General features: G+C 33.5%; 1 protein-coding gene across 8 annotated transcripts in view; it reads right to left on the bottom strand.

Annotated features, from left to right (window-relative positions):
* Nucleotides 1-26200, bottom strand: part of HELZ (helicase with zinc finger) — a 136756-nt gene that overhangs the window by 69779 nt on the left and 40777 nt on the right. For 7 of the 8 annotated variants that reach the window (XM_016129180.2, XM_016129187.2, XM_016129156.2 and 4 more), the window contains 7 exons: nt 25966-26073; nt 24598-24895; nt 15965-16232; nt 7956-8289; nt 7009-7139; nt 1624-1803; nt 999-1103 (listed from right to left, as the gene is read on the bottom strand). In XM_016129180.2, the coding sequence (XP_015984666.2) occupies nt 999-1103; nt 1624-1803; nt 7009-7139; nt 7956-8289; nt 15965-16232; nt 24598-24895; nt 25966-26073 (1424 nt within the window). The remainder of the gene's footprint in view (nt 1-998; nt 1104-1623; nt 1804-7008; nt 7140-7955; nt 8290-15964; nt 16233-24597; nt 24896-25965; nt 26074-26200) is intronic. The other variant, XM_016129196.2, reaches the window with a different exon arrangement.

Here is a 26200-nt window from a genome sequence, read left to right as displayed (position 1 = left end):
AAAATAATTATTTCTGCTCTAATTTTCCAGAGTGAAAACAAAGTATGGCATAAAATCTGTGTTAACAGAACACACCATCTTTTTTTCTCTTGTCTTTTTTAATGCAACTATAAAATCATTCAAATGGCTTTTGTTGTGGTTATTAAAGAATTAAATAGCAAAATCTCATTTTTTTCATGTCTAGGCTTAACTAGAAATAAAGAGTTAGTGAATTATGAATCAAAACTGTGGTTAGAAATTAATTTATAAACAATAATTATATTCAAACAACAGAGTGCATGACATATTAGTTTATAAAATGGCAAAACCAAACATTAATTCATATAACAATGAAAGCAAATGGTATAATAAACAACCATTTAATGATTCTTTATTGTTTTCTGAAGAAAAGGATTTTATTCTCCCATGATCCTACATTTAAGTACATTTCATGTTCATATACACTGAAAGGACCTTTCTATATCAACCTAAAATTTTCTTTGGCTCTTTGTCTTTTAAAAAATATCAAAAAGTTGTAAAAACCAGTCAGTTACATTTTATTGCAGAAATCACTTCAATACCTCATGTTTCTCTAATGTATGGCTTTTATCAAATTACCTACATCACAGTCAGAATCTTATTTCCATAAAAAACAATCACTGCATGACTACTCTGTCACGCAAAATATGCTAGAATTTTCAATTTTATGTAATCGTATTTATATTACTTCATCATAGCAGCTTTTAGAGGTACACATCAAAATCAGCTCAGACTATAAAAACATTTTTACATACAAAACTTAAAAAAGGATGTCTTTCTCTTTACTTAATGTTTAAGAAGTATATGGTCAAAGATTTTTCAATTTTTCCTTAATAATGATTTCTTCACAAGGCATAACTTCCAAATGTCAATGCAGAGTTAACAATTTTGGTATTCTCAAAGTTACTAAAATCTTTACAGACACCTTTTCTTAAGAATAATAAAGTATGATACAGATACATAATAAGCCTTAAAAATACCTGAGAGGTCTTGCCTGGGGATTGCCTGCTTCTACATATGGATGTAAATAATCCTTTATGTAGAGATCAGCAGCACTATTAGAATGGGTGCAAATGAGAATCCTGCTGAAATAAATGGTGCAAATAAAAAGAATGATAAAACACAAAACTATTCAAGCAGTATAATACCAAAAAAAAAGCAGTGGCCATCTTAACATTATACATTTCTCTCGACCTACTCAATAACCTCTAACATATAATTCAATGATGCTTTAGAAAATTATATTACTCTTTATGGTATAAAGGAAATAAGTTCCCCAAAATTATTACTAAATCCATCACATAAAATTATTTTTTAAAAATCCAACCCTTTGGCTCTAATATACGTCATAATTCCTTAGCAGACTTGAAGTTTTGCTGGCTATTTATTTAAACGCTATCATTCTCTACATTGCCAATTTTTATAAACAGTATGTTTTAAGAGAATTCAAATTTTAGTGCTCTGGGGTTTGAGTGTGGGTCCTTTTCTCTTTTTTATTTTTTAAAATTTTTACGAGCTGGCTTGCTAGCTCTCACTTTGCATTCACGACAAGGACAAAGGTCATGCCCTGCTAATGAGATCGGAGCACACACACCACCATCTCACCTCGTCTCCTGCTGCTGGAGGATGTGCTTTACGGCCTGAGCTAGAGTGAACGTTTTGCCTGTCCCATAGGGTCCGATGATGAGAACAGGAGGCAGCTGTATTGAAAGTGGAGTTGTAATGGCCAGAACCGCCTCTTTCTGTTTTGCATTTAGTCGAGGATCCAACTGTTCATCCCATTGTCTATAGAAAATAAAAATTTTAAACAAATACAGCTTATTAATAAACAGAACATGACATACAAGTATCCTGCATTTCACTGAACCATGAAAAATACTGAAATAACATAGCATCTATAAAAACAAATGCTATGCTAAAACTATCTTTTAGAAAATTACCCAACAGAGTTGGTATAAGAAAGATGTTTTGCTATTTTCATCAAAACTCACTTTAGTTATCTTGTCTTATTCCAAGTGCAAAAAGATTTTGATAAATAACCTAAAGACATCACACACTTCTAGTCTAGTTTCTGCCAAGTCTATACATAGTAATGAAAGTGTCTCTAAAATGTAATTTCCCTGTTATATAAAAGTATAGAAAACTTTTTTTCTGTGATGACATAGTAGTTTCTTTGCATAGTATACAAAATGCAAAAGGGAAACTGATTTTCAATTTCTAATCCACTGAAAGATGTCTTAGAAAAGTTTGAAATAAAGAGAAAAGAAAAAGTCTGTATGTTCCTGTTAAGAGATATCAAACTTCTGTGAAGTTCATAATTCGGAAAATAGCAGTTTTATTTTAAAAGGCCAAACAACATGAAATGTTTTCTAATATTTTCACATAGACAAATAATACACATATGTCATATTTGTCAGGGCAGAGAACACCTGTCACGCTAGCGCAAATGGCTGCTGTAATGAGATCCGGCTTACCAGTGCCCCTTCTATGACTTGGCTAAGTTTCGAAGATTTAAATGGACAGCAGATGCTGAAAGGGATCAAACCAAGTGGAGAATAAACAGCATTCTTTCTCACAACTACAATTAAAATACTAAATATCGCAACAACTATGGTAAAAATGATAGGGATGTGAACCAAAATAGGAAGGGTGTGTAAAGAGACTCAGAAAATTTGCCAAGTGCCTACAAAATGACCCTGAAGTAGGAGGACATTGTATGGTGAAAATTCCTTCTTTGTGAAGCTGTTCGCTGCTTAAATCAGAAGGTAGTTATTTATGGAAAATCTTCTTAACACTTTCAGGTTTTAAAAATTATAACTAATGCTATATTATGATAATTTCAAATAAATGACATTCTACTAAAAATGTAAAACCTCAGAAAACAAGCTGGCTATATAAACATGCCATTACTTACTTTTCTGAAATTAAATTTTTTTTAGGTAAAAAACAAAAGGACTGACCAATGGCACTAGATTTCCTGGAAGCCATTTACTAAAGCTCAAGCATTTCACTCCAAAGAGTTAAGCAGTAATCCGCTTATTTACTCACACGTCTGCCAATTTCTAGCAATGTTCTATCTTCTATAAATGAGGAAATTGCTCTAGGTAATTGCTAAGTACAGATCTAAAATATGTGGCAGACACTGTGGAATAGTTAACCCCAAGCCATCCACGCACCCTTTCTACCTTTCCTCTATTGAGCCCAAGCAACTATTAAGACTCCATTGCCCAGCCTCCTCTGCTGGAGACCCATCCTGGCCAATGAGATGTGCAGGAAGCTCCTCAGAAGGGCTTCTATATCCAAAGAAACAGAAACAATGCCTCACTAGAAGAAATCCCTTTCTGCTCCTTTTGGTAAATAAAACTGCAGCAGCCATCTTGTAATCAAGAGGCAACAGGCACCAAGAAGAAAGCCAACACGCTCTATGCTGCAGTGGTCCCCAACCTTTCTGGCACCAGGGATCGGTGCTCCTATGAGAATCTAATGCCTGACAATCTGAGGTGGAGCTGAGGCGGTGATGCTAGCGCTGGGGGACGACTCCAAATACAGATGAAGCTTTTGCTCACTGGCATGCCACTCACCCCTCCTGCTGTGCAGCCCAGTTCCTAACAGGCCATGGACCAATACCAGTCTGCAGCCTGGGGGGTTAGGAACCCCTACTCTGTAGCACAGAGAGAAGATAGAATCCTTGATCCTTGATGGCACTGCTGATCCCTGGCACCAGCCCTGGGCCACCTACCTCTGGGCCTCTATCTCTACATATTAAAGCCACAGTTAGTTCAGTAAACTGTTATTTGCATCAATTCCTGACCACTGTGATTCTATGATACCTGGCTCCATGGTTCCTTTAACTGTACATGGAAATAATACTTGATCAGATGATTATTTTAAAAATCAAATGATGTAATGTATTCAAGCTGTTTAGAAAAATAATTGAAGTCTATGGCTATGCCACCCTGAACAAACCCGATGTCTGATCTTGGAAGCTAAGCAGGGTCAGGGCCTGGTTAGTACTTGGATAGGAGACTACCTAGGAAGACCAGGTGCTGTCGGTGTAAAAATTAAGGGATTGTAAATTGACAAGGTCCTTGCAATCTGTGAGGTCGACCAAGAGCCACCTCACCTAAAAAAAAAAAAAAAAATAGAAGAAAAAAAAGAAAAAGAAAAATAATTGAGCAATAAGTGCTCAATTAATGTAAGCTTCTATTATTATATTTTCTGAAGATTTCAGAAAAATGATATATTACTTGACCAGTACACTTTTTAAAAAGAAGAAAAAGTTTTTAAAACAACTTCTAATCTTTCAAATTTAGACACTTTAATAAATTTAAGAATAGATATTAAATCATATACACAAGTATAAACCTAAAAGGTTAATGACAGATTTATAGGTATAATTCTAAAATATGTCAATCTCTCTATTTATGTAGCCCATTCTACTTCTCAGTTCTTTCAGTGTAATAATGCTTCAGAGCAGCTCAGAAATTTTATCAGTGCTGGTCATCTCTTTAGTATCTGGTGAATGAGAAAACTTTATAGAAAGCCAATGAGTAACACAAACTATTTATTGTACCACCTGCTAAATAAAGGGAAGATTTATAATACACATGCTGGTAAGAGACAGCTCCGATTTTCACAACTTAAAACAATATTAAGTTTCTTCAAGTTTATTCTGAATAAAGTAAATGTTATTTTATGCCTGGTACCACATTAATTCAAAGTTCTCTTTTTCCCCTGGTCTAATGCATTGGTATAATTAATTTATACACTACATGCCCAAGAATAATTTCTCGACTTCATTTATCTATCTATATTCTACCTTATTTCAGAAAAGATTTTCAATGGCTAATGATTTCTCAGTAAGTTCCCAGACCCAGATACATTTCAATTACTATTTGTAATTACAGTGGTATGGAATTTCTTCCTGCTTAAGTTTCCTGCTATTTGACATTTTCTTAGTTAACTTTTACAGTTACCATTTGCAATTAAGGGTATTCGAATATATTGTTATGTATTATAGATGTCAACTATAATTGAAAAAATTTTAATTTTTTAAAGCTCATAATCTAATGAGAACAGTAGAAATGTATACAACTGACAAAACTTAATTTGAGAGAAATTATGCTTGAAAACACAAAACTGAACCTAGCACATAGTAGGTACCCAATAAATATTTGTTGAAATAATTAAATGGAAGGATAAGGCTTATCTACTTGAAAGAGAGAGCACTGGAGCTGGACTCAATCTTAAAAGACAGATCTTCAACAAATTAAAACTGGACAAAGATTATTTCAGGGGGAGAACATCACTTAACAGATGAGACGACAGGGATGGGGAGGGGGAAATGCAGAGTTTAACGAGTATAAAGTTTCAGTTTTGGAAGATGAAAAAGTTCTGCAGATTGACTGCACAATGTGAATATACTCAATACTAGTGAACTGAAAAACATCGTTAAGATGGCAAAATGTTTATGCTACGAAGATCTTACTACAATTTAAAAAAATTTTTTACAAGACAAGGAGGCAAATAAGAGTAGGGCCAATTAAACAATTCAATATGGCTAGAGCATGGGAATTTAGAGGGAGAAGGGGGGTGTCGGGTAGAAAAAAGTAAGAGAAATCTGAAAAGATACTGCTGGAAAACGCTGTCAATGAGACCACATAGGAGTCTGGTATTAGGCCGCTCAGATTTCATCTACGTATCAAATATAAGTGACAAAGCGAAATGATTATTTTGGCAAACTAACTCTGAGAGAAATGTGTGGGCTGGACCAGAGAACAGAGACAAAGACAGCAGGACGGAAGACCGACTAAAAGGTGACCGAAACAGTCCAGCTCTAAATGACGCAGGGGCTGTAAGAACGGGGAGACAGGGAAAGATGCAGAGCAGCTGATCAAATGAGAACTGAGAAGATGTCACTGGATTTTCACACTCAGTAGATCACTGATTATTTTCAGGAGAGTGAAGAAGTAAAAAACAGAGATTACAGAATTAATAAATAAGAATTCTGGAAATATGTAGACTATTCCTGCTCAAGAATTTTGGCAGTAAAAAGAATGGTGACAGATAGTAAAGGTAAATACAAACAAGGGAGAAATGATTTTGTTTTTGTGTTTTTGTGTTGAAAGGCATATTTTGTTTTGTTCTGTTTTTAGAACCAGAAGAAACAGAATGTGAAGGGAAGAGATAAATGCCACCTCTAGACCTGGCCCATAAAAACTTCCCCCATGATGCTCCTGTGCTCATTCTTCCTATGTCTGCCAGCCAGACACCAACACCCAGGATGACCTTGGAAACCTTACTGAAGATACCAGAGCCACCTGCTGTCAGAGGTAGAACGGGGCCACCCTATCATGACTGGACTGACACAGTGATAAACTTCTTTGTCTAGAGTAACTGAGATTTAAAAAAAAAAAAAAAAGATGAAGTGAGCTGGGCATGGGCAGGGACCAACAAAATAAAATCCACTGAAAGGATTAAAAGAAAGATGTAGTCAGTCATGCAGGCATCACTGCTGTTATTCTGGAAATGAAATAGAAGTATCATATTTAATTACATGTAAAGATATGCCAAATAGAATTTAAACAGAAAAATGTTTACACAACCATTAACGCGAGAGTAGTTTCTGAGACAGTATCTTCTATGACACTTTCTCTACTTTGCTAAATTACAAAAATGTCTTTTATGTTCAAAAATTAACTATTTGAAACACTTTTAGAAAGGCCCTAATTTTCCCATTCAACTTCTACTCAGAAATATTCTTAAATTGCCTGACATATCAAATTCAGGCTGAGGAAAAGTGAAGAAAATAGATGATGAACCTCAAGTGCTTCGGTCTAAAGGGTCTTTCACTCTCCTTCCCCAACTAATAAAATGTCTCCTGAAGAACAGGGGGAAACGGTCTCACAAAAGAACGCTTGAGTTATTTGATACAGATATTTAATGTAACATTAACGTAATTTCCTTTACCGAGCTATCGCCTTTTTGTACCTGTTGGGACTCCACGGTATGGTTGGAGTCATGGTGATGTCTGGAAATAAAACCTCATTGTCCTTGATCCTGTCTAGCGCATAATGCATTTCACAGAGGGGTAATCGATTCAACTGAAACTGAAGTTCAACCTGGAACACAAAATAAACATTTTTTGAAAAAGCATAATAAACATCAACACTTGCAGCTCACTAAAATACTCTATGGAGATGATCATCTTTCAGGGGGACCAGTTTAGAGATTCTTTTAAAGTATAATAGTATTCTAATAACAACTATTATGGCTAAATACTCACTTTATTTAGTGCCAGGCACTGCAATAAGCACTTTCCATAGATTATCTTATTTAATAAATCAATGTGTATATACTATTATTAACCTTGTTTTACACTAAAGAAACTGAAGCACTTGTAAATCACTTAATCTCTAGATAAAGGTTATCTGATTCCACCATTCCTATGAAGAATATATTTGAGAAAAATCAAAACCATCTCTCGAGTGATAAAAACCAGCCCGAAGACATTGATTTACTATGAATGAATACTATTCACCATTTTCTGTTTAAAAAAAAAAAAGAGGATTAGCTTTCCAGTTAAACATGGCAGACTGAACACGCAGTTCACCGGAGAATCCATAAAGACAGAAAACAGAAGCAGATACAACTTCAGATGAGAACTGTCCCAGGATAAAACTTAATTCTTTTAATCTGTTTTTCCACTGCTGATTTAAGACTCTAATCGGAAAGCGTGACCTTGTGTAAAATTGGAACATTTTAGATGATACTTCGATTAAACAGAATCCACTTTCTCTGAGAGTCACCAGAGGTTCAGTTCTCCACCCGTCAATGTAACACTTCGAAAACTGCACTTCTGGTTATGGCGGAGGAAGAAAAGCCAAAACAGAAGAGTACCGGCTCACAAGGAGAATGCTGCCACACTCAGAACATACCTGTGTGTCATAATCAGGCCGAAGATTAAGTTCTTCACAGCATTCCCTGGATATCCTTAAAAATATATATTCTTTTGTTTTTTCTTCAATAGTAGCTTCATAAACCTTCTCTTTGGTTCCCTGGGTCTGTACTAACTTCTCTTTAGGGACTGGTAATAAATAAACAGCATTGACTTTGGTCATCACCAGCCGTCCAGCCAAAGTATCTTCAGAAAGTGTTTCCGTAAGCTTAAAGCGACCAAAGAGTTGTCCATTCTGAGCATACTTCGCACCTCCAGAAACTCCAGTGAGCATGAAGCTTGCTAGAATCTGCAACTGCACTTTAAGGTTGAATCTAAATCAGAAGTAGGAAACGCGTTGGAATGTTTTACATCAAAAACTTAACAGAAAGAGTAAAAATAAATCAAATATAAACATATGAAAAGTTAAAACTTCATTATCAATTTCATTCCACTGGGCTACAAACTACATAATCTGTCTGTCTGCCTTGAATCTAAGATGGAAACAACAAAACTTCTTTTAAAGTGAATAAACTTCCCCCTAGTAACAAGACACATACTTAATTGTGTTGAAAAATATACACACCTCTTTGTAAAGTCTGAGCATTTAAAAGGAAGCTAAGTATAACTTTTTAATAGTGAAATGTTATGTGTAATTAATATGAAAGTCTGTTTGCTGACCACTATGCTGTACACTTGAAACTAATATAAAATACTGAATGTCAACTCTCACTGAAAATAAAATAACTGAAAATAAAAAAAATTTTTTTTAATTAAAAAAAAAAATCTGTTTGAACACACCTTTCGGACAACTAAGACTTTAAAATCACCTAGAGCGAAGGAAATGCACTGTACTGAAACCACAGTGGGTTTTTATTAAACTGATGCTCTCCAGATTTTACCAAAAGATTCTAACCATACAATACTATTAATGAATGACATCCAAAAAAATTTTTGTTCATGGCTACAAGAGTTAAAGCTATCTTATTAAACCGTGGTTGGTGCACTCACACTTCCATGTGACATGTGTGTGAAAGAAAAACAGAGAATCAAGGTGAATTTACACAATCAAGTAATAGGAAGTGAAAGAAACATTTAAACTAATCCACAGCTCTTTGCCTTTGTCATTCCGCAATGGTGCTATAGGAGGGAAGACAAAGTGGTAAGGACGAGAACATTTTGTACTTTCTTCAGAAAGTTTAAAATTTTTGAATAAAAAAATGAAATTGTTTTAAAATCTACATATCCATTTATAGAAAAGGCTACTTCTTAATGGTACTATTGAACTGTTTTCTTTTCAGATCTTCTTTTGTATGCATGATGTCAAGAATGTCTTAGAAATTCTTAAGGAAAAAGAAAGAAACCTTTTTTAAAACATTATTAATTTCTTTAATAAAACATTTATATTGTTATAATATTAGGAAACCAAATATAACTTAAACTCTATATTAAAATTTTGAATGTCTATGTATATACTCTAAAACTATAAAATTATAAAAAAATAAATAAAATTACAAAATTAAAAGGATAGAGAAATTTTTACAAAAATAAGAAAACATTCATAAAAAATAACACATCTGAATAGTTATTTATGCATGTAGTATGTCATAAGAGTTTACAAGCTCCATTAGTAATTTAAAAATACCTTTACAATGGAATATTTAAGGCTCCGGAAAGATGTATAAATATATACTAAAATTAATATTTAATAATGTGGCTTTATATGAGGATCAAATGCATTCTAGCAGTATTTGCCTAATATACTTACACATTTCAATTTGCCTCATACATATGAAATTATTAAAAATCCCATTATACAGTATTTCCCTCATTCTCTAAGCACATTTGACTAGATCCAAACTAGAAAAGTAGAGTGGTAATATAAAGAAATACAGAGTGCATGTTATATAGTTATATTTGACTCTTTAAAAATGAAATGTACACTATGGATTTATATAAAACTAAATCTAAAATGAAAATGAAGCAAAAGTATACTACACTCCCTAGTTTACATATAATCTATGTTTACTTGCTTTTTAAAAATAAAATATATGCTTTTAAAAAGAACAAGAATCACCATAAAAAATAAATTATTTAAAAAATAAAATAATTAAAATAAAAAGAACAGGAACCCTTAATTATTTATGCATTCTCAAAGTTAAAACTTTCCCAGAAAAAGAAATTTCTTATAGTGTATTCTTGATTCATAAATGACCATTTTGTTGCTAAAGCTGATGTAGTTTTCCAATCTTTTTTTTTTCCCTCAACCATGCTCCTCATTCTTTAAACTTTCACAGATTTCTAGAATGTCATAGGCTCCTAGTTTTCTTCCTATCTTTCCGGATGCTCCTCCATCTTCCAAGCATCATCCACCTTCGAAAGCTCCATCCTGCCCTCATCTTACTCCGTAATTCTCACTATGTGAGGCTGCCCTCTCCTAGATCCCTCAGTTTAGGGCTGTAAACCCAACTGTCAAACAGACATCTTGGTTCATATGCTCTTCGAACTCAGTACAAGCAGAACAGAATCACCATTTGACCTCTCCACGTATCACCCAAACCAATCCTCCTCTGTATTATACAACTTAAGTAATAGCACTATCGTCTACCTCGGTGTCCAAGACAGAAACCAAGTTATCCTTGACCCTGCCTCTCACCAACCTTCATTCCCCCATCATACAATTACCAGATCCTCTTAGTTCTTCCTTTTTCGAATTCATCTGCATCTCAACATTTTTTACTTGGATTACTATAACGCCTATCATGACTTTGTGCTTCCTATGTGTTCTCTGAACTACCACCACCAGAGGATCTTTGTAACATGCGAGTCTGATGATAAGCAGCCTAGTACAGCTCTGATGAAAGGTTTAGACAGTTTTCTCACCACCCACCCTACCACACATGTGCCCCTCCTTACAATTATGATGACAAATTGTAGCTTCCCCGAAAACTCTATGTTCTTATTCTCATATCCGGTTTCCTTTAACTAAATACTCGTCTTATTTTTTACCTGCCAATTTTACCTGTTTTTCAAAATTTAGCTTAAATACCACGTGGTCCTGAAAGAAGACTTTTGATTCCTTTCTTTACTTGACCATCCTCTGACTCCTCACTAATGTAGGGCAGGTGCCTCTCCATGGGGCCCTTGAACATTCCTCTCTCACAGTGCTAATCGCATTGCATTATAACCCTATATTTATAGGTCTGTCTCCCCATATGAACTTTTGGGGAACAAAGAAATATGTTTCCCAATGACTAGCCTAGAACTTAACACTTTTGAATATGCAATAAAATTTGTCTGTTCAATTAACTTTGGATTTTTGTAATAATCTGAGTTTTTCAAGGTACCATATTCCCATTTCAACTACTTTATATTATTCCCTAATTTGTGAAATCCTGTAATATTTTCTTAACTAACATTGGCAATATATTAAGTTTTACTGTTAATATCTGTTTTAGAATCTGCCATCCCAAAACACCTGATCACAATTTAGCAGGCATGAAAAATTAATCTCACAGTTTTAAAGCAATAAGAAAATCCTCTTGTGACATTTAGCTATGCCTTGCAACAAAACTCTTGAGGTAAAAGCACTAGAAAATATGAAATACAGCTTTTCCCATAGAAAATTTATCATATGTTCAAGAAGACATTACAGACTTTCTAATAGAAGTTACAGTTATTGATATTTAATTTTTCTAAAATAGGCTAAAACTAAATTACATTAGTAAGCTTTCTTATTTAAAATACATATTTTTAAGATTTAATAATTCTGAAATACCTAAAATACAAAATATGTCCTACAATTAACAGAGATATTTCTTAAGAAAAAGAAAAACCATCTTCCCATTGTTATATGCCACATTTGAAATCAGCCTTAAAGCTTACATAATTCCTAACCTTTTAGGGAATGACAGGATAACAGCCGACCAAATTTCCAAAAAATTTAAAACCACATTTGTACTAAAAGAAGTATGGCTCTATCAATCTTAGTAATAGTTATATCTCTTGAGTATAACCTTAAAAATTTTCAAAGCCATACAGTGAATTTCACTTCATATAATTTTTGATTATATGAATAACGACAAAAACCAACCCAGGTAATAAGCCCATCCCTGGGTTTACTGAGGCGAGAAACAGAACCAAGGTATAATCGAAAAAGGTTTCACCCACCTTAATGATGAAATGCACATTCACACACCAGGCCTTGCATGCCAGCTGTCCGCTTTGAGAAGCCACATCCCGATTAGGCATGCCACTACACAGTCTAATGGACACAACAGCTTCAGCTAAAGTCAATTTCTTTTGAAAATGTGTATCTTAGAATCAAGTACACTTCACTTCAAGGTAGAATCGTTGAATGCATATCAATATGCAGTCGAGGACAAGAGAAATTTTTTTAAAAATACCCTACAAGAACTGAGAAGCATTTTCTAAAACTTAAATAAAATGCAATGTTATCCTTACCACCTCCACACATCTCACATTAAAAATGAACATAAAGAGAAATCTTTCTGGACTGCTTTGAAAAATCATCTCTTAAAAAAGAAAAGATAAACTTGATTACTAAATCCAGCCTCAAGGCAAAATATATTTTGTCTAAACCTCAGAGGCTACATTCAATCTATTTTCAAGGAAGGAATGCCAAGGTGACCATGTAAAAGTGTAGTCCAATCCTTATAATTAAATTGTAAGAAATCAGTAAGAATTCCCTTGATACTACAGTCACGATTTTAATATTCCGCTTAAATTGTCAAAGATTACAAATTATAAACACATTCTATGGACCTTGGGAAATATCCTATCAATCGTGTGGTCAGTCTAACTACAAAGTCTCAAAAAGGCAAATTTCAGTGCATTCAGAATACATTATTACTGTCATTACACATAAACATAATTTACCCATATAACTGTTCTGATTTTAAAGCAGTTCTCGCCGCACAACAAAACATTCCTCACCATTCAAAAGGTGACTTGCTTTCACTTTTGCTTCAACAGACAAGCAAAATGACCCAACTGGACAATGTGGAGCACTACCCAAGAGCCAAATCCAACTTCGGCCTGTTTTTGTATAGCCCTTAACTAGCAGTGGTTTTTACAAAAACAGAAAACAAAACATAACCAAGAAAATATTCAACGAAGCCTGTATAAAGTCCACAAAGCCTGAAATATTTACTCTCCATCCCTTTACAGGAAGAGTGTGCTAATCCCCCCACTACAACATAGTTTACTAGCTGCGTACAGACCTCCCTAAAATCCATTTTTAAACCATATCTCAGTTATGTTATTTGTGCTTAAAGTATTTATCAAATGTGAATTAAATTCAAGCCACCATTAAAATACACATAAATATTAAGTTTAAAGGGTGGAGTAGAAAACAGAAAATACCCTTTTTTAAGCAATGTGTGAAACTTTATCAAAGACTTTAAATATCCTTACAGTTTATATCTGTTCTTTGTCCCTTGTCTATCTGCTTGCAGATGCCCTCTGAGAATGCCATCTAATCACTAATAGGATTTGCTTTTTTGTATGTGCACCGGTTCTGTATTGTACTTCACAAAATTTTACAAGCCTGCCAAACGCAGAAGGGTAATTTACCAGCCTGCACATCCAGAGTTACCTTTGGGTGAGAGAGAACAACTGGAAATTTTCCAAAATCCTCTGACATAGTAACTATCTACTTGTCACTTTAGACATGTAGCAAAAAATTCTCATTTCTATCTTTAAGAGCCTTCAAAACTCTTGTGTAGTTAACATATATAACACATCAAAAGTGATCCCTACAGATTTATGTTCAATTTGTAAATATCCCTATTTGAGTCAATAAACATGATCTAATTTTAAAGATTAAAAAAATAGAGAGAAAAAGCTAGGATGTTCCTATAAAAAGACTATACACTATCTACCACACTGTGCACATTCTGTCTTAACCATAATCTTTTTTTTTTTCATATCTAAGGGCAATTCTATAACACGATCATCAAGTATTATAACTAGTCATGTGTTGGTTCCTTTCTATTTCTTTTTTTTTTTTCTGATTATAATAGTAACCTATTGTCATTATAGAACATTTCAAAAATAGAGGAAACCGTTATATATTAGAATATAAAAACTGTTATTTCACCGACCAGAACACTTTGCTTTAACTCTTTCCAATACTTTTATATACAAATATATTCATATGTGTGTGCATTTACAGTAGTTTCACTAGTATTTCTCCCTTAATGTTAGTTATATCGTAACCATCTTCACTGCATTAAAAATCCTTCAAGATCATCATCTCGATAGTTATGTAAGTTTGCTTATATGGTTATATCATAATTTACCTCACTTATTCTTCACCACTCTTTGAAAGACATTTGCATACAGGCATCTTTATCTTCACCTCTGACTGTTTCTTCAGGATGATCCCTCATAAATAGAATCACTTCACTAAAAAGTTTAACTTTTCCAAAGACCCTCAATACAAACTTCCAAGTGCCCCCCCCGAAATAACTTACCAACTGAGTTTGCCACCAGTGATCATTTCACATTGCAATTTTTAAGCCCCTCTCATTATTGGCTTTAGAAGCCTTTGCAAGGTGCTCTCAGAGTGAACTTTCATTCACTTAAGTTTCTTGATCAGAATCTGACCTCAAATTTTTAGTGTTTATTTTTTTCATTCAGATAAATTTCTATTTTTAAAATAGTATTTTTAAAACAATAATCCATAAGCTCACTGGTCTTTAGTTATAAGTTCTAAAGTAATGTATATGGAATAATTTATAAATGTTAAAATATTAAAACAAATATAATTTATATTTTTTTCTGAATTTCTGATTATGGTACTTCAAAATGGTTTCTAAGATTCTGTTAAGCTTTTAAGCTCTGTTTCACCCCAATATTTATGATTCATCATACTGTTCTTTTCTAAGGAAAAGGAAACTATCATAATGTAAACAAAATACACACGTAATATTACCATTAATGACATGATACAAGCCATTGTCCTTGTTATTTATTTACTAACCATTTCGCTAGACCTGTCTATGGACATAATCGATAAGTCTGTTAAGAGATTATCAATGGACCATGATTTAAAGTCTTAATGGAAAAATACATTCTGACTTTGTAAATCTTACATGTATTTAATTTAAATAAAACACTTTCCAAAAGCTAGATCATGTTTAATCTAGAAACAGAGTAACACGAGGCAGCTTTAAGTTTTCTCTTTTCCTTTCCTGAATACGTCCTTCAATGCGTGTTCAGTGTCAATAATATTAATAAGGTACCAATAAGGCAGCTCAGAAAACAAAAATGTTGGTTAGGCTGTATTTAAGGGAAAACTACTAATAAAAATGTGTCAATGTCTCATAACCTCATAACTGTGGTTCAATTTTTAAGGCTCATTCCATATTATCTAAGAAGCAGAATACTACTACCATATATAACAACAATTTCATTAACATCTTTTACTCACACTTTGATTTCTGAGATTACTTTTCCTAGAATGATTAAAATAAGCTTTTGATTTAAACACTTAGTCTTAACCTGTGAGAATAATAAAATGTAAAACACACGAAAGCATTTATAAACTCCTATAAAGGTATTTTATCACGACCAAAGTTTCCCGGATTTAAATCATTTCATTCTTAAAATTACTTTCCAAAATATGTGCTCTTTCAGGTTTTGTGCTTTTATTAAACACATATTTGCTGAGTGCTCCCTCTGCCACGAACGGGAACCTCCTGAAGAGCAGGAACCACCCGCTTCCACTGCCGGCACCTGGCGGTGTCTTGGGGAAGTGACGCTACGTACTGCGCACGAGGGCCACCAAGATACGCCAGACGCGGCTCCTGCCTTCGGAAGCTCACGTGCAGCCACTGAACGACAACCACTTTACCACCTCGCACAGGCGCACCTCATTTTAAAAATGAAAAATACCATGCAAAGGGGAGATTAACCAAAAAAAAAAAAAAAACCAAAAAACAAAAAAAACAAAAAACAAAAAACAGTGTTTCTAACGTGACTTACTTGCTGACTTCTTTATACTGGGCTATCTCCTCAATATAAAGAAGGTCATGCAACCGTGACTGATAGTTGGTCTTGGTCAATGATTTGTCTAAAACGGACTGGGTAAATAGCTGGTCAGCAGAGAGAGGAATTTGGTATCTGATAAGAAGGCTCTTCTCCAAATCAGTAGTTTCATTAGGTTCAAAATCTATAATAGTCTTAGAAGAAGAATCCCAACGCTTAGCTGTGGTTACTAGCTGTTGTTTTGCATGCATCAGGTATTCAAGATCTAGATGGAAACAAAAAAGACATTTATAAAGGAACACAGCATTAAAATTCTCAATACATTAAACATTTTGGTAAGAGAATTTTATATGCTAGAGCTAAAACTCTTAAAACAGAACAATATAAAGCTCGTTTAACAGAGTATTTCCCACATATCAGAAATATTTTTTTGTCTAGCTTAACAAAATAACAAATATAGGAACCCATGTAAAAATTTACATCAGGCTAGGACCTACCAGAAAGTTATTAACATTTTAAAAATACAGATTAATATTTAGAACTTAACTCTTTAGTCAAAAGAAATCTGATCTGCATAGAGACATGATAAATTCCTCCTAAGACAAACTCTATCAGATGACAATCACTTTCTCCCACCACCAATACCTGCCCCATTACAGAAAGAGAAGATAAGAAAATTGCGAAAAGTTAAATCTTTTCTTGTGTGGTAAAGCCAACTTATGGCAAACACGTATCTTTTAGAAAGGAGTCATGAAAAACTGCTAATTCCACAATAAAACAATATGATGTACCATTCGAATGTCATTTTAGAAAAATCCAGTTTGGCCTCAGTTAAATTATACTGTAAGTAGGGCGAAGTGTCAAAATAAATGACTGTTCAAGTTCTGACATCTCTGAAAAAAAATGTAGCATAATACCAGCACCATGAAATACATCGTAAGAAATTCTGAGCACTGGGTAGGCTCATTCTATCTGCAGTACATAATACTTTTCTATTGGGTGGAACATATATACCCCTATAAATATGAAACAATCAAAACAAAGTTGCTTAACTGACTAATCAGGCCAAGATCCAGTTTTAATATAACGTAATTGGAAAGATGATTTCACAACTTATTAAAATTTTTGGAAGAAATAATAAAAAGTTTAAACAGAGATCAATTAGCCTCCAAAGTACAATGACAAGTTATCCTGTGCTCTTTGAAATAAGAACATAATGCATAATTGCCATGTTTTGCTTAGTGATTTTGCTACATTTAACTGTTATATATAAACTATAAAAATGATCATAAGTATAGTCATCCACCAAGAGAAATTTTTCGATATTAGAAAATAGCTTACCCTAGTATCCTAATAAAGATTAAAATGTAAAGGGCCTAATTTAAATGTAAAAATGTAATAAAAAGAAAAAAAAAGTAAAAGCCCTCATTTCTAACCTTTGCTCTTTGAAAGCCATTTGTACAAGCTAGTTTTATTATTTCTCAAATGGCAATATAAACACAACTGAGGTCATCAAGCTATAAAATTTGCATTTTTAAAATACTCTGGATGAGATGATGACCATCTGTTTTTGCAACAACCTCACAATACCGCTGACCTTTGAACAAGAGTATGAACTATGGTGGGTCCATGTGGATTTTTTTCAATAAATACTGTAAACATATTTTCCTTATGATTTTCCAAATAACATTTTCTTAACTTTATTATAAGAATACAGTACGTAATATATATATAAAATACGTGTTAATTAACTGTTTGTTTTCAGTAAGGCTTCTGGTCAACAGGATACTATTAGTATAGTTAAGTATTGGGATAACCAAAAGTTACGCTCGAATTTCAACTGCTTAGGGAGCTGGTGTCCCTAAACCCTGAGTTGTTCAAAGGTCAATTGTAGAATTTTCATAAAGTAAACTAATCACATTTTCTTCCTAAATCATTCTAAAATTGGGCCCTGCCTATTATACCCTAGATCATAGCTACAAAAAACTATTTAAATTATACAAATACCCACATTCATAAAATAGATTATACCATCACTAAAAATAAGATGGTAATTATTATTAAAATAGCAAGAATGCACAAAATATTCTCAATTCAAAAGTCAAAAAGAGAAACAGTAAGGGTACAGCAACAAATCAAATAACCAGCTCTTTTTAAAAAAAATTTTAAACTAAGTTCTATATAATACTGAAGAATCTATTTACTGTAATAAAAGAATGTCTAACTACTCTTTGGGGTGGGGGAATAATATTTCACAATTTTACTTTAAATAAGAAATTGGTTCAGACTATGCCTGGATCAATATTACATTCACATCCTTTAAAAAGTCATTAGTTAGTCCTAACTGATATTCAGGTAACTGGAATAATAAGACTTAAAACAGTACAGTTTTCCTTTAAAAAGAGCTTTTTGTAATACCTATTTAATATGCAAAGCAGATTATACAGAAAGTCATCCTACTCTGGGCTAGAAGTATTCTAGCCCAGCTTTTGCAGAAAAGTGTCATGAGAAAATTTTTTTTTCTCATTTTCTATGTAGTGCCATGATTCTCATCCTGATTTTTTAAGATTCTTAAAATTAGTGTCTTCAAGCAGGCAGCATAATAATTTCCAAACAATTCCCAAAGAATGTTAAATTTTATTCCATTTATTTTTTTAAAGACTATAAACAGTACAAGGGAAGGGAAAGCTGAGGAAGTAGAAAGAAAAATCTTATTAAAAATCCCTGTGTGCCAGCATCAAAAAACCTACAAACTACTGATCTCAATCATTAACTCAGATGTCAAAAGCAAACTGTGGCCAGTGGCACCTAAGGATACGGTCTGCAAAAACCACCTGTTTCCCTACTTCATCTGAACTTGAGACCAACTTCTGCTTCCAATCCTTTCACTTGCCAGAAGCGGCTTATTAACCAGGTTAATTATCCACCTAACGTACAGTGTTTAGAGGTCATGAGGTCTTAAGGGGCCTTTCTAAATAGAGGAGGGCGATGACACTCCCCCCGGAAAGGGACATGGCTACTGCTGGAGCTCGCGTCATCCCGTGGTGGCACATGCGTATCTGCTAACATCTAGCCCAGACACGGACTCGCCTACTCAGTGCATCCTGGTAAAACTTTTCTTCAACCTAGATTAGGCTAAAATGAAAAACACTCTGGAAAGATGAAAAGTAAACAGGTTAGGGTCAATCTTCATAAAAGCACATAGGGAGAGTTAAACAGTGACTTATTAACCAACTCCTGTAATAATAAATCCAAAAGCAAACCTAACAGAAATTATACACCTATGGAATTTGTTACACTGAGGTGTGTGTGGTAGGTAGAACCTATAAATATATTTTAAGAGAAAATTCATAAGAAAAAAAATATAATTAGAATATGCTTAATTTTTTTAAGATAATATAAGGGACAAGCTGCTGTCAAAAATAGAATTCGAGGTTGGAATAACTAGTCTGACACAAGATACGCTTCCCTTGCCCTCTGATTACTGAGAATAGCAGCGCTCTCATTTCAGCCACATAGTCAGTATTCTAATAAAGCATCCAAAGGGTTGGTTTATTTTGTCTCAAAGTACGTAGTACAACAGACTTGAAAATCATCCTTAACAGGACCTGGAGAGTGGATAAGAAGAAAGTAAGGGGGAAAAAATAAAAAAAAAAACATCCAGTGGTCTATGTACCCAGCACAAACGCTGACACAAAAGAGGCATGCAATAAATGCATGTTAAATATGGAATTTCCTAAAACAGCTATATTTATCTAGGGTGTAAAAAGAATGAGCTGAACTGATTCCTAATTCCAAAATCGGATATCACACTCTTATCCTTAGAAAACGTTTTGGTCTGTGGCTTTACAAGTCTTGACTGCCCAAATGAATGATGAAATATAATCCAAAAGTAATCCCAAACTACCATTTCAGTTATCCATTTCATCATTCCTTTCACCACAACTGCTATAGGGAAGCAAGATGAACATCTCTCAGCTTTTCCATGTTATCTGTCCCTATTTCCCATCTCTTAGCAAAGGCTAATAGCAAGGCTAATAAAAAGATAAAACAGGAGAGGAGAAGTTCCTCATGCTTTTTACATGCTTCCACTCAGGTACATTTATCTTTTATTAACAAATAAACTTATTTTTAAATAGGTTTTTCTATTACTTTTCTGATCGCCTTTTAAATATTATGTTACATGCATATAACATGTCCTTAATTTACTAACTACTTTGGCAACTGGAAATCATTTTTAAATCATAATCATACTCAATTTTAATGTTGAGATATGCTGCTAGACTCAAAGTAGAGAAATATGTAATATCAAGTTATCAAATTTAAATATAAGAATTGTAAACATGTAGCTTTCAGATAATCAAAACGGAATACCAAATCGAAATTTTTCATTAGTCAAAGTTATGATATAAAGTGTATAATGCAGTCTGTTTACTAAGCAGGGAGAAAATTCACTAACTTCCTTCTTTTGTAGATGTCTTTTAAAAATGTGTTTTATCGCACATTGCGAGGCACATCTTTAATCCAAAATATTTGTTTAGTCATACAGTATCATTTTGTGAACTTGAATCTCACCAACAAGAGGAAAACACTGAAAAAAGCAAAGTTAAAGTTGCACATATTTCCCAAACACTTTGCAGGATTGCCATATAATGATGAGCGGAGAAAAAAATTCATTCATGACCTGCAAATTGAAAAGGTTCGGATACTTCAGATATCATAAAAATAACATTTAAAAAGTGGAGTTTTTTTTTCCAATTCAAATATGAATCGACTAACGTAAGATTTTTAATTCAATAATGAAAAATAAATTAGAGAAAGAAATGTCTGCTATGCAATTTCATTTTAAGTTTCAAGGAGTAATGCACTAATGTAATGAAGTTCCATGATCAAATCAGTTTGACAGAGACTGAGTCTTTAATTACTTAGGTGCACTGTGAATTGCTACCAGGGAAATAAAGCATGCACCACTTCCAAATGTATTTGGACATGGAACGCTTTACCCATTATTAATATAATACCTAATTAATTTATGTGGAACACAGTTTTGGAAACATTGAGCTAATAGATGATCCACCATGGTCCAAATTTCTAACTTTATGGAAGAGCAACACAGGTTTCCCAGCATTCATTTAAGGACAAAAACTTACCTAAAAATGAATAATCATGTGTAAGATGTGATAAAGATACTCTCTATCCAAATCTAGTTTCGAACCACCATTACATTTCTTCGTATGTGTAGAAACCAAATTATGTTAAGATATAATTTACAATATTATCATAACTGTATGGAAACATGATAAAGCCCAGATTGAATTCAATTCCCCAATTCCCAACTGCATTTGGCTAATCTGTACTTGGAATGACACTTTTCTACTAATTCTAGACCAAGGAAGATCAAACGATGATCTGGCTGAGGCTAGAGGTGAAGGTAGCCAGACGGACACATTGTCACCACTTAAAGAAGTTCTCTTCCATGCAGTGTCTCTGAATGTTATCCACACAAGTATTTCAGGAAAAGATACAAATGAGAAAGTGACATTTTACATTTTTATTGTTTCAGAATATTTTATAAAATTGTGATTTCACATAAATCTTTTCCTCTCAATTTTTTGCTGACAAGAACTCTGCTATAATAAAAACAAAACAAAAACAAAAAACAAAAAAAAAAACTAAGTATTAAGAAAGAAGCAGGAAACAAACATTATACTTTATACATCCTGCTTTAATTTTTTCCAAAATTCTGTTGGGACTCTGTACATAGTCACACTGAAACAAATATAATCACACAAAAAAACTTAAGAACTTAACAAAAATATCAAGATATCCAATGACATCAATTTTAAGAGTAGAGCAAATACCAAAGAGCTAAAAGTTAGCACAACAGGTCAGTTTAACAATGACAAAATAGTCAACCGAATGTCATCTGGCTTACCTAAACCGAGATTTGTTTTCCTTTTTATGTTTATAATTTCATATCATAAGATACATTTTAAACATTGTGTTCTTGTGCTATTTATTTTTCCTGTCCTTGAAAAACAAATTTTACTACATGAAATTGTTTTAATGTTTCCAAATTAGTTCAAGAAAATGCTGTTTTCAAGTATTTTCTATAGTATAACCACATAGAAGTAAAACCTTAAACTATACAGAAGTCACTGGTGGTTTTTATAATATAGTATTATAAAAAGAGGAGAGGGTATATTATAGTATTGGTTACAAATTGGGAGGATATATTTGTCTGTATTAATTTCCTCTATCATATCTGAATGAAATATAACACTTATTATATTTTCAAACTGATACATTATAAATATTAAAAATGAGACTCTTTATTTCTTCCAGTTACCACTCTCAAACTCATCAGTCACTTCTTTGGACAGCTTCTCCTCCACCGCCTATATTGCAATCTCTTGCCAAGATCTGTAGGGCCTTAATGACTTAGTTCTTCATTTCTGCTTTTTAGTCTGTCTGCTAACACTCTAGTCTCAGTCCTCATTTTAAAAAAAAAAATTCCTCCTTCTCTCTTTCCTACTTTCTTCCTCATGTTTGTAAGCCAGAAATTATCCTAACCATGTCTAATGATAAAAATAATAGCTACTATTTACTAAATATCTACTATATGTCAGATACTATGCAAGGTTTGTTTATTTCTAGTTCTCACAATAATCCTCTAAGATAGGTATTACTAGCTCCATTTTACAGATGTTTCCAGGTGAAGCTCAGAGATGTTAAGTCCTCTGACCAGGGTCACACGGTTAATAAGTAGAGTATCAGGATTCGAAGCCAGTTTTATTTCACTCTAAAGTCTGTCCATTGCTCTTTTTCTCCACTAGAAAAGTAGAACATATCTCAAGCAAAAGTAGCCAAAGTGCCCTCAATTTCTCAGGCCCATGAGGGTGCCCTGGAATCCTCTTCATCACCACGTTCTCTTATTATCAGTATCATTTTCTCTTACTTTTTATTGCAGACATTTAACACTGTATATGATTAATTAAATAGGCTTTTATTAACTAGTACAAATTCTTAACAACACTTACAAACTATTTCTATGAAAATGAATCATAAGTGAGAAATCACCAAATCTAAAAGCAAGCTTTTAAAATATAATGCATGTGTAAACCAAGAGCATCTTTTTAGAGTTCTATCTGAGAGGAGAGGATGCATGTTGGTCTCTATGATATAAATCTCCTCATGAATGAAAAAGGGTGCTTCCTAGTTCTCAAAGTTCTGGTGTCTAAAAGCAACTTAATAGTACAGGGACAGACAAAACAGGGCAGCCAAGACAAATCCAGCCTGCTGTTGTTTTTGAAAATAAAGTTTTATTGGAACATAGCAATGCCCCTTCATTTACATTGTCCATGGCCGCTTTCTCACTACAGTGCAGAGCTGAACGACTGCAACAGCCCTGTGACACAGAAAGTATTTATTACCTGGCCCTTTACAGAAAATTTTTGCCAACTAACTTGTTCACTAGTAAATGTAAACCAAATATTTTTCTTTGTCTATTTGGCTATGGGAAACAATATATTTGGATTCCAAAGAGCACTAAGATGACAAAAAAAAAGAGAGAGAGAGAGAGAGAGAATACAACAGAATAAAAACAAGTAAAAGGAATAATCAAAATAAGTAAGAAATAAAGGTAAAATGGAGTCTGAGGAATAATATTAGCACATACACAAAAAGGTCATGCCTAATTGTTCAACTCGGGCAGAAATATTCCTTTAACCTTACCAGCAGCTAAAGGAGACAAAACCAGTTCCACCTGTTTGCTACATCCAAAAACAACTTTTACATTCTTAAAATGGGACAGTGTGGTACATATTACAAACATCTTCCCCATATGGTGAGATACAGCCAATGCAAAAGCAACTTTCATACAGCTCTGCTATATGAAGTGTTTGTTAAATATTTATTGTTCTTTAAATAAAATAAAGCACCTATAAATCCAACCAAGAGCCAGAGAAATCTAGGCTAATGTGATCTTCCTAGTCCTTTTGGATCTTGGCATAAAATTTAGGTACAGGCAGTAATATGACAACATACAAATAAGTTCATCATCTTCTATAGAGATTTATATGTTGAAACCAGGGACTTCTTCCCAAGGACACAGGGCAGAGCCTATCAAAGATGCTTTGTTCTCCTTTACACTAGTAAATGTACAAAATCAACTTATGAAAGCTTATATTTAGGACTTTTCTTTTCATTCAGAGATAATGTAATGATATCAACTAGACAGTCCGACACGGAAAGAGACATTGTAGGTATACTCACAATTACCATTACAATATATATTCTACCGGAACTAATATTAAAAGGTTTTACTGTGCTAAAATTATCTTACTTTAAAAATGAAGTTGACAGATCAAAACAGACCTGATCATCTACTCATACAAGTTTGGGGAACCTCAAAGTGAGCTTTGCCTGATGACTGTATTAAAAGACCAGGGCATAATGTTAACCATTCTAATCCCATTACACAGTAAATGAGTCAATTAATTTGGGATTTTTTTTTCCTTATTATTCCCTCCCTATCTATGGAATATTTAGGGGCCAATACATATCTTTTAATGTTGTTATGATAGTGCCTTGTAATACATCGTATCAGGGGAAAAAAGTCTAAATATTACCTTCTGTAGAAGCTGCATCAATCATTACTCTTTGCATGAGTACTGGTTCCAATCCAAAGTCGAAAACTATGGTTTGGCGAAAAGTTCCAAATATTTCTGTGTTAAATGCTATCCCGACTTTATACACGTAATGATCTAATCCATTTTGGGCCATCTTTCCTCCTATCCATTCTTGACAGTTTTCTGGGACTTCTTGTGATACCTGGGTAGTACTATCTCCGGCAGATATTGCAATGATACTAAAATGAGGACGATGAGCATCATAAAGCAATGCTACACGATACAGCATTCTTGCAGGCTACAAGGAAGTTAAAATAATTCATTGAGTACAAGGGGGTAAAAAAATCCAATTGTAATTGGGCTCTTCAATGAAACTATTTCCATAAGGGACCTTTACTTTCCCATGCTTCTAAGATACTATGTTAAAAATACAAATTGTGCTCATAAGCCATTTAAGAAAAAAAATTAGAATGGTTAAAAAAAATCAGTTGTTAAATGATATATTTATGATGTCGCTAATACCTCAAATAAAGCTGAAAATTTTTAAATGATATATTTATCCTACGTCACTAGCTTCCCTGCTCTTTCTGTGATATGGTCACCTTTCACTGTGGCAAAGGCTTTCATCCTGTATACCACTGACCTCCAACTTTCCATACCCTTGGCCTAAAAAACTTTTATGTAGCCTCAAGTAGGAACTCTTCATAGGAGGACAGTTGCCCCTGAAGGCACTGGATTGGGTTCAAGGCTGAAACAAAATATTCCCAGATTTTTCATCCCAAGATGCAGGTGGTACAGTGGAAGGAACACCACCGAAAAGTACACAAAACTTTGCCACTGCACATTTCACAGAAATTTTTACTTTGCTTCATTCTTAAACTTTGAATATTTACAATTCAAGGTGGGAAGCACTGCAGAAAGTGTCTCATATTAAAAACTCATTATTACGGAATTTGTGATTTCATAAAATCAAATATAAAACCAGGCTGTCATTGTTTAAGTATCTTAGAACTGCCAGATTAAACAATTCAATTTGTGAATAGTTAATTATAAGCCATGAACCCCATCCTATGTTCTAAGTTTGGAAGACACTATGTCAAAGACCTCTTTATCATATATAAATTAAAAAGTAAGCATCTAAACATCTACAGAGATTTTTATCTCAAAATCTAAAAAAAAAAAAGTTGTAACTTTAATGACCAAAATACAGAAATACACTTTAGCACAATACAGAACCTACATTAAAATATACTTAGACTAAATAAAACATTTCGAATGCTCTTTTAACACACAGATTTAAAGGTTCAAAAAAGCTTTAAGAAAAATTTTTTAAAAATTTACATTCTTTAATTAGCACAAAATTCATACCTTACAAGTGAGAGCAAAAGTCCATGTCTGGTGAGATTTTTTGGTGTTGACAGTAACCGAAAGATCAGGGTTATGCTCTACCTTTACTCCTTCTATACATTCACTAAGCTGAAAATAGAGAGCAAGTAACATTACATTTTTATTTCTAAAAGCACATACATAACTTCTGGCATGGTAAATAAATGTCAACAGTAAAGATGTTGATGGAACTGTTTACAAAGCAAGGTATTTTGTA

The sequence above is a fragment of the Rousettus aegyptiacus genome, unplaced genomic scaffold, assembly GCF_014176215.1.
Source record: "Rousettus aegyptiacus isolate mRouAeg1 unplaced genomic scaffold, mRouAeg1.p scaffold_m13_p_6, whole genome shotgun sequence".
Taxonomy (NCBI): domain Eukaryota; kingdom Metazoa; phylum Chordata; class Mammalia; order Chiroptera; family Pteropodidae; genus Rousettus; species Rousettus aegyptiacus.
This window is presented reverse-complemented; position numbering and strand designations above follow the sequence as displayed.